The 9,829-nt window shown below is 40.2% G+C and overlaps 1 protein-coding gene across 1 annotated transcript; it reads right to left on the bottom strand.

Moving 5' to 3' along the window:
- Positions 1-6,294: 6,294 nt before the first annotated feature.
- On the bottom strand, positions 6,295-7,999 carry foxd3 (forkhead box D3). Its single transcript, XM_074668663.1, has one exon. It carries the CDS (start codon positions 7,689-7,691, stop codon positions 6,492-6,494), a length of 1,200 nt encoding a protein of 399 aa, XP_074524764.1. The 5' UTR covers positions 7,692-7,999; the 3' UTR covers positions 6,295-6,491.
- Between the last annotated feature and the right edge of the window lie 1,830 nt (positions 8,000-9,829).

Here is a 9,829-nt window from a genome sequence, read left to right as displayed (position 1 = left end):
CCTTCAGGTCTACGTTGCACGTCTCCGTGGTTCTCATTGGACGATTGTGCTGACGACGAGAGTCACGAGGCGTTCAGGGAATCTAAAAGAATTGGACGTTTGTACCGCAGGGAAAAGACAACAGCAGATTTGTAGTTTTATCAAACGTTTTCTATTAAACTAGGAAGATAACGGTTACAGCCGTTTGATTTAAAAGTGAGGTTACACTACTCGTAAGACTACTATCTGTTTCCCTTTAAAAACTCAACAATCCGTCTATTAAAGCAAAATGTCCTAGTGTTCTGAAAGCCACATCAGTTCAAACAAGACATGACAGATTAAGGTGATGACAGTTAATAAGGGCAGTTCGTCCACTTAAATCTCAACAGTTTAACTAATAACAACTCTATTATAATAATTCAGACTGTGAGAAAATGGGTGAAAGCGACCAAGTCAACACATATTTCGTGTTGATTTAAATTACTGCAAGTCATTTCTTCAATATTCAAAATCATAGGTCGTATGGTTGCTAATTAACATTTGTATGTAAATTTTAATAATTGTAAATAAAAGATTTAAGACAATATCAAATATTTAAAAACTAGCTCTGAAACAAATATATTTCTTAATAAGCCCTCTAAATATGACAAATACACATGATACTTTAATTTGAGACATACTTTTGATTGATATCTTACATTAGAAAAATGTTTTTTTTTTTTTTCTATATATTTTGACTATTTCAGCAACACAGTTTTGATGCATACTTTGAAATGTAGTTTTCATCAAATAAACTACAATCACCATCCAATACAGCAGTTTTCAGTCTATAAATATGGATCCTGACACACAATTAAATCCAATTAGGATACTCTGAAACCAATTCAAGACGTTTTATATTTTTAGTGTGTGTCATACCCCAATACATCAAAAGAGATCCATGATATAAGATAATATTAAATCCTCAATTTGACTGCATGCATGCTAGTCCTGTTCAGATTCAGTATCTAATCAGCCTCTCCATGTTTAAAATAGAAAAGGACCAGGAATCTTCTGTGTGACTAGTTTGTGGAAACCTTCTGTATACAGATTTGTGTTATACAGTGTCAGCCCCCCGCCCCTCTCCTCACAATGTAAATCTGAGCCCAGGGGCATCTTCTCCTCAGTGACCTTTTCTTCTGTTGATGCCGTCGTCTTTGTTCCCAAGGTGTTGGGATTTGCTGGCTGAGACACGTTCTTTGTGCTTGTGGCATCAATTATGCATAAATAATAATAACCACGGACAACTGCTGATTTGCAATGACACTTTCATTACAACGGCAGCAGCCTATAACTCTCTGGTAGCCATTAGTTATTAATGCCCGGCCACGCCAGCTTTACTTTGTCATTTATTGCTTCATCTCTATGCCTTTTTAAATATTCAGTAACTGCTGTACCTACATTTACTGTCTGTGATCTCCGCCCAGGAGAAGGCTATAGCTTGTGGTGGAGGATGACCTAGTTATTATGGAGGCCTGGGCCTTGCTCCCCAATGCCACAGCATTCTGTCATACATACAGAAAGTCAGACTCCATCCTTTTTCCGTATGTTATGCCACATTTTCACCCCTAAGGTAGAAAAAAATAAGGGGCCTACACTTCAGAACTATCTCTTTTGTGATAACTTATTAGTTAGTGTCTTTATTAGCTTTGATGACTGCAGGTTAATCAATTAACTCTTTCCTTTAAATGTCCTGGATAGTAATAGAATCTGTGTGGATTTTCAAATACGCTCTGTATCATGTGCAGTGTCACTTTTATAAAACATAAAACACTGTAGCATGTATTTAACATATGAGCAACAAATTGAACTGTCATCATGCTTGGCTGTTGATAGGCAAAGAGTGCATAGTTCAGACTTAACATAAATTATGGGTATTTTTTGGCACCAGTAAAAAAACGAATTATCACAGACAAGAGCTGACCCTCAAGCCCTCTCGTTTCTTTTTCTCTTTCAATTAGCTTTGAATGGGATGAAATTTTGGCCGTCATGTAGCATCTGGGCAGTCATACTTTCTTTCTGAGGCATGTCCAGGCACTGAAAACTCCCCATTCAAGAGATGCCTTGTACCAAAACAGAGGTTCTGTTTTGGTCTTTTTAGGCGACACTAATCTTTACAGATACAACCATAAATCACTTTCAGGCAGGAATAAAAAACATCTTTTACGCTATACTTCATAAGTGTGGAAATTTTCCACTGATTTGTCATTAATGAATGTGGATTAAGAATTCTGCCTTTCAAACAGTTGGTCAGTTATAAGGGCTATCACTTTGGGCATCACAAAGACTCTCTTAAAAGACTTTCTCACCATTCTCTAACTTTTCAAAGAAGAGATTAATCTATAAATTCAAACTTGCCTTGTCTGTTTAAAGAGTAGGGGTAAGGCAGTTCCCCCTCATAACAGACATAACCATCCAGTAGTTTAAAGTCTAGCATAAAACAGGTGCAAAGGTCACTTTGGTTATATACAACAACAAGCTATGTTGAATACACACACCAAAAACTACTTTGGATGAGTGTGGAACTGCACGCACCAAACCAAAATATGTTTGAAGTGTCAGCTTCGGTTTGAAACCATGCAGGGTTAATGAAAACACATACCATATGATGACTGAGAAGTTTGGACTACAAGAGACGACAAATGTGGCTTAGGATATTATTTTATGCATTTGGTAATCCAGGGGAGTTCAAAGCTATTTCAATGATCATGATGATTTCATTGATTTTCAAACAGCAAAGTTGAGTCACTGATGATGATTCTTTGGTACTTCAAAGGTAATACAGGTTGAGAATTTAGGGTCTTCAGGTTACACAAATAATACTTCTAATTATAATAACCTTTATTAACACAACACAAGCTATTGTAGCTTACTGTGAATGTTCATCTTTTTAATTCCAGATTATTTTCATTTGCTTCATTTTAGGATTTACACTGCAATGTGCTCAATCCCGTAGATTTAAGTGCTTTAAGTCACCTGTGTTGACTGTACCAAAACACTGAAGTGAGTGGTTTCACATCTCAGTAAATACAGTTATTTATGGTAAGGAAATGACTGATTTAATTTCAGTATTCTCTGTTTTGTTTTCTTGGATATATACATATTTTTGCTTCAATAAACAAAACAGGGACTCGATAGAAAGCATGCCATTCTCTGGTACATTATTTGTAATAGTTCACACCCAAAGCAGTTTATTAAGCTGATGCTGGCTTTCTTTGGGTGCACACATGTATTTTAACCCCAACCCAAAACCCATACATTCACTATAAGCCCCATTTTAAAAATAATAAATAAATAAATAAAGATAAAAATACATTTTAAATGAAGTCCAAAGTCTAAGTTTACCTTGCCGACCTGCTTGTGCGTTTCCCTTTGTTAAAATCAAACTAGGTGGTCAAACTTTATTTAAATCTGGCTGCAGACTGGTATGTGTGGACTGGTTGATAGAGCTGTGGGAACCTCCGTCCACAGACCTCTCGCCACCTGTGCACGCGCAGCTGCAAAGGTCATTATCAGAGCGTGCTTGAGTGTGCGCGCGCGGGAGGGTGACTATTGTGCTCCTTAATTGGTTGAACTCGCCCAGTCAGAGTGTTTTATTGCAGACGATATAACGAGGGGAAAAAATTCGTTAGTTGTTGACGAAAAGATGAAGAGTGATAAAAGCGTATAGGAAATCGTTTTATTTCTTAACTTTGATAGGCAAAAACGTGTGATTTTTATAAAAAAATTTGGGACAGGTCTTACTGCTGGGTTTAAAAAAAATGACCCCTACTTCATATGTGAACTGGTGATTTCGTATAGCTGGGGTTCCACTAAATCACAGAAATAATCACCATATGTGATGCTGACACGTTAAGACCTGCAGTGTTTTGAAACTGAGACTATGGGGGTGTTTTTATAAAGTCTGTTCCTTTTCATTCATTTTATTATTACATTTTAAAAAATGAAATCAACTTAACAAACTTACCAAACATGTATTTATTGTCCCTCTTAGATTGACCAGGGTAAAATCAGCAAGATTGCAAAATGTATAATTCTTTTCACCATAGATTAAAGAAAAAAATCCAAAAGATGAATCTTGTTCGTTTCCAAATATATCCTCCGTTATTATCAGCTTGTTATTCCATCCTTCTTAATTCTTTTAATTTTGGTTTGAGACGACTGAGGTGTCAGTCAACGCCCCCTAGCGGTCTGATTGCCGTCACCTCTGAGCTGTGTGTCTGTAGTAAACAGCATCACCTCACCAGCTCCAGACACACACAGGCATCACACGCAGACAATTACATGTGGTACTTTGTTCATTCAACCGCGGTTTCTCTGTTTTTGCACGTGAGATTTTTATTTCGCCCTCTGTGACTAAACTTGATTTTGAAACCATTCGTGCTCTCAGTGCTGGGTGGATAGATGTCTTAATATTAAATATTTATGTTTGTATTTAATTTTTTTTTTTTTTTTTACTTTTTAATGTCAAAATTCTTTAAAGTTTTCGTTATTGGAATTAATTCATCAAAAATATATAACGAGGACACACAACGCTGCATTCAGCAACACATTGTAGCTAGAAAAAGCAGACACCTCGTTGTGGCCTGATTCAGGTGAGCTGTGGTACCTGAACGTCTCTTTTAAAACCTCTCTTTAAACTCCCAGCAGGGGTGAACGTGTGCACAGCTCCTCTTTTGATCAAACAAGAAACAACTTGGGAGAAAAAAATGATCACACGAATTAAAAGGTAATCATAATAGCACCAAAAGCTTTTTTTTATTTTAAATTTCTGTATTATTTTGTATTTTTATCAGAAGAATAAACATGGCGATAATAACCGCTTTGATGCTCTTTTCTAACCAGCTACAGTTAGGTAGTATTTATAATAATTTTGACACCCGTAAAAAATGTTGATGAGATGAATAAAATTTCGGTTATAATAGTGAATGAAATGCCAGGGTGACATTGGAGGAGCTCTTTGCACCATCAGCACCTTCTCCGGTGTCTGAGCTGAACTGAAGCAGAGAGGCTCCTTTCTCTTTCTCATGGGGATCAGATAAATATAGCACACACACACACATACACACACACGGACACACTCAGCAGCGCGAGCACCATTTGCTGTTTGTGTAAAAGTGATTAGCCAGACACAACTGCGAAACTGTTACCTTTATAGTACGGGAGCCGCAGAATGTGCTGCGCGTAAAGTGAGCCGAGGCGCGCTGATGTAACGGAGGATTAAAGGTGTCCAAAGCGTGACCTCCAGCCTGACAGCACTATCAGGAAAATCACACTAAATAACGTTTCAAATAACAATCATATCTTTCGCTATTTATTCATCAATGTTGGTGTGTTTTACACCGAGTTATTCGAATATACCACTTATGTGTCAAATTTATTTAAGGCTGAGTCTGGTGTCATTTCGCAACATACCCCATTCTGAAATTACGCATACGTTTGCATTAAATAACAAAGCATTTGTCGTGCAAAAATCATCTAATTTTCCAAAGATTAAAAAGGTGATGTTGAGATTAAATTATCCCTTGTCATTGGTTAGCGTTGAATTCAAACAAAATTAATTCAATTATTATTTCTAAATTAATCAAATACTTTGATGTCTACATAACTTTGTTATATTTATGTAAAATTTCTGTTCCTGTAGTTATTTGCAAAGCGTTTAAAATATTTAATTCAACCCCTACAAGATAAATTAAATCACAAAGGCAGTAACAATTTGAAATTGTATAAAACGTGACACTAGATAATAAAGACGTCTTAAATATTCGTTTATGTTTTCTTGTTATCCATAGGTCTGAAATTATCTAGTGAATTTAACAAGTAGCCTAATTTTATAATTTAAAAGAAAAAAATATTTTGTGGCTTTCCAAAAAAAAAAAAATCAGTACCCATCATTTCTATGACTTTAAAATCAAATTTTACTTTTACCCCTTTTATTTAATATTTTTTCGCCGTTGAAACAGAATTAAGTAAATGTATACATTTTAGGAAATGTCTATCATTAATTATGATCATTGTTAAACAGTTTAAAGAAAATTAGCCATGAATACTCTTTTGAATTATTTCTCAGATTTATTTACAAATAAATTCAGTTTACAACACAATATAGCTACATAGAATTACATATATTTGACTTGTTATTGAATTATAAACAGTCTATTTTTTTCAGAGCTTTTTTGTGTCTTGTATGAAAGGGAAGCAAAAAATGTGTCCAGTTCAGCTTCCAATAAAAAAGAAAACCACAAACAGGAACCAAAGGAAAAAAGACAGGTAAAAGTCAAACAGGTAAAATCTTTTTTACAAATATTTACAAATATTACCTGTACAGAAATATCTCCTTTTTCTCTGTGTTCAACAGTCTTTAAAATGCTACAGAGTCCAGTGTCGCTTCTTGATTTGTGCTCTTCTTCACACTCTCCTTCATTTGAATGTCTTTATAGAAAAATAAGAGTTTATTTTCTTGCGCTTATAAGTCACTGTGAAGGCCACTTGGACACCGCGGCTGCCGCCGCTGAGGGTAAAACATGTCCAGAGATGATATTTGACGGCACGCTGAGGATGGGCGCGATAGCGGCGGACGTCCGGGACAGAGAGAGGGACTGTGCGCTCAGCAGGGCCGACTGAACCGTCACCGGAGGCCTCAGGAACGCCTGGGCAGAGCCCGGTGAGGACGAGGACGCGCTGGAGACCCCGATGATGTTCTCTATACTGAACGAGGGTCTGTTTGAGGGCTCCGATTTGATCATGGACGCCGTGCTCAAGCTGTTGAGCTGGAGCTGGAGACTCGGGCTGAGCTGGGAATTGAACGCTTTTCTGTTCAGCTCCGCCGAGGGAAGAAGAGGGACGCCCGGGGGCAGCATGTGACCCACAGGGGGGATGTAGGGGTACTGCAAAGCCGCCGGATGGGAATACGCAGGGTGAATCCCGTAGTGTCTCCCGTAGGGCCCCCCGAGGCTGTACGCGCCGAAACTTTGCATCATGAGAGCGGTCTGGTCCCTCAGCATGTCTGGCTGAACCCTCTTGAACCTTTTTCTTCTCCTGAGGAAGCTGCCGTTGTCGAACATGTCCTCTGAAGCCGGGTCCAGGGTCCAGTAGTTGCCCTTGCCGGGGTTGCCAGGCTCCCGGGGGATTTTCACGAAGCAGTCGTTGAGGGATAAGTTGTGGCGGATGGAGTTTTGCCACGCGGGGAACTTTTCTCGGTAGTATGGAAAGCGGTTGCTGATGAACTCACAGATCCCGCTGAGGGTGAGCTTCTTCTGTGGGCTCTGTAGGATGGCCATGGTGATAAGAGCGATGTAAGAGTAAGGTGGTTTTACCAGGCTGCTTTTGGGCTTCTGGAGCCCGCTCCCCGGCGCTCCGCTCTGCTCGTGACCCTCTCCCTTCCCGGAGCCCGTCTCTCCTTCTCCTGAACTCTCACAGCACGGACTCCCTCCGCCGGAGCCCATCTCCTCCTTCTCCTCCACCTCGATCTCATCATCGACATCGTCGTCGTCGCCCGGTTCCCCTCGCAGGTCGTGCAGGATGCCGACCCCGGGGCTGTCGCAGTCGCTGTCCCCCCTCTCCATGCACTCCTCGTCTCCCTCGCCCACCACGTCGATGTCCACGTCCTCCGCTGTGAGCACAGTTTGGCCGGACATGTCGCTGGCTCTTTCGCTGCCTCCAGACAGGGTCATCTCACGGCTTCCTCACTCTCTTTTTAAAAAAACAAAAGTCTACTTGAGCCAAAATCAGCCGGGTGTGATGGCTCAGTGCGCGCTCACACACACGCCGTGTCTGCTGGACTTTGCTCGCTCCTGTCAGAGATCAGGTGTCTCCAAAAATCTTAAAGCGGTTGAACCGACACGAAAGCTGCCAAGTTAAAAGAAAAGTTCAACTTCTAGTAATATTTCTCCCCTCTGTAGGTGAACGGGCCCGGTGGAAAAGCTGCCTTGAAGTTGTTTGGAGATGTGCTTTTCGCTCCGGTGTCCCTTCTCTGCGCGCGTATTTCCTACCGGGGTGATATTTGGAGAACCAAGTCGAGGTGACACATGCTGCTTTTAAAGGCCGGAGCTTTTAAAAGGACTGTCTGATAGATTACTTTACCCTGTATAAGATATACTATCAGCGCAGGCCACGTGGTGCGGTGACGACACACGCCCCCTCTCCTCTCCTCCCTCCCAGCGCCCTCCTCTCCTCTCTTTCCTCTCCTCTCTGTTAAACCATGCAAACTGGAGTTGTTTCATGGATTTGTCAACAATGGGACATCAGCAATGCTGCTTTCCGCTGATTTCTGTGTTCGTCCGTCATAGACCATTTAACGGTGGCAGAGGGAGGAGGAAGAGGAGGAGGGGGGAGGAGGGGGGAGAGAAAATTGGCCTGTGATTGAAAGATCTGATGCGCATTAACGTTGCTGCGTAAAAACAAGCCAAACCGTTAACTTTTAGATCCGAAGAACGCTGAAGAGTAAAATCGACGACAGATAAGTTCATTTAATTCTCATTATGTGTCTGTTTTGTGAATTTGTTTAAATAAGGCATGCATGGGTTTTTAATTCAAACCAGATTCAGAGCATGAAACTGTGCGTAAAGAATTTCCCATAGCTGTTCCGCAGCTTTAATGCATGCCTTGATATTTCCAGTTATAAAGCCATTCTTGTGCATTTTAAGCTGCGAATGCAAAGCGTGAATTCAAGTCTATTTATCCCTGCAGGATTAGCTGAAGGTGGGAAGAATATTAAGAAGCAGCAGCAGCAGCGGCAGCAGAAGCAGCAGCACCGGTGACAATGAATGGAGCGAGAATAAAGAATTTCCTTAAGAGTTTGAAGAGGTGCTAACGACCCCGATCATTGCGTGATTTTACATTTGAAAAAAGTAGGAAATGCGGGCAGCGGGGGAATGCAAAGAGAGCATTTATTCACAAGCATGGAGGTGAGCGGGGAAGGCTGGGCTCGAGTGCTCGGGGGTTTCCTGCGTGGTGTGAGAACATGTGGGAAAGGGGAAAAAAAATAGTTGAATAACAGACAGAAGAGAATGAAAGAGAAATGAGTAGGAGAGCAGATGTATGCAGGTGTGCCACGCGCGATTTAAACCCTCAATTGATTTGATCGAAAGTCTTTGCAGGTTAATGAAATGATCCATAATGAGCAGCAGTCGATTAATCGTTGGAAATCTTTATTTGAACTTATTCAAGTGAATTGCAATTAATTATTCTTCCAATTTTAAACACTGAAAAAAATATTTTTATTTTCTGGAACTTGTTTTGATAATTGTTTCACATTCTTGGAAAATCCTATATGTTTTAATAACGCTGCTTACAGAAACTAAGCAGTGTTTCGAAATCAAGCACATTTATTTTAGATTTAACTGCATTTTCTGCGCGTTAAAATCTCAAATGTTATGTTACTATTCTAAAATTTCGAGGCGAATTCTGATCCATCCACGGCCTCTCTGTGCGCAGAGGTGCTGCTCCTCCTCTGCTCCGGGCTGTGAAGCGGGATTAATCAGAGCTGTAGTAAATAATGCGCAGTGCGGGTCAAAGGAGGGAAGCATGGCTTCCGATCTGACTCTCCTCTCATCTCGTGTTAATCTCTCTGTGACCTGTGTGATCTGCAGGCTCGTCAATACGGACTATACTAAACAGCGACTGCAACTTCTAACAGGCGCGAAAAGAACTGTCCTTTTGATTTATCAGAAAATAAGATTTGTTTACAGTATATCTTCAAAGATTGCAGTTATCTAATCTGGAAAATAATCAGATCAAAGATTTCCGTCGTATTTGTGCAGATTTTTGACATATTTCCTGCATCTCTTCAAAGCAACAGAACTCTTTGATA

This window comes from Halichoeres trimaculatus, unplaced genomic scaffold, assembly GCF_033239565.1.
Source record: "Halichoeres trimaculatus isolate MK-OKI-2021-1 unplaced genomic scaffold, fHalTri1.1 fHalTri1_scaffold_4, whole genome shotgun sequence".
Classification (NCBI taxonomy): domain Eukaryota; kingdom Metazoa; phylum Chordata; class Actinopteri; order Labriformes; family Labridae; genus Halichoeres; species Halichoeres trimaculatus.
This window is presented reverse-complemented; position numbering and strand designations above follow the sequence as displayed.

Excerpts from the sequence above, each read along its gene's own strand:
- foxd3 (XM_074668663.1), bottom strand. The coding sequence starts at position 7,691 with ATGACCCTGTCTGGAGGCAGCGAAAGAGCCAGCGACATGTCCGGCCAA.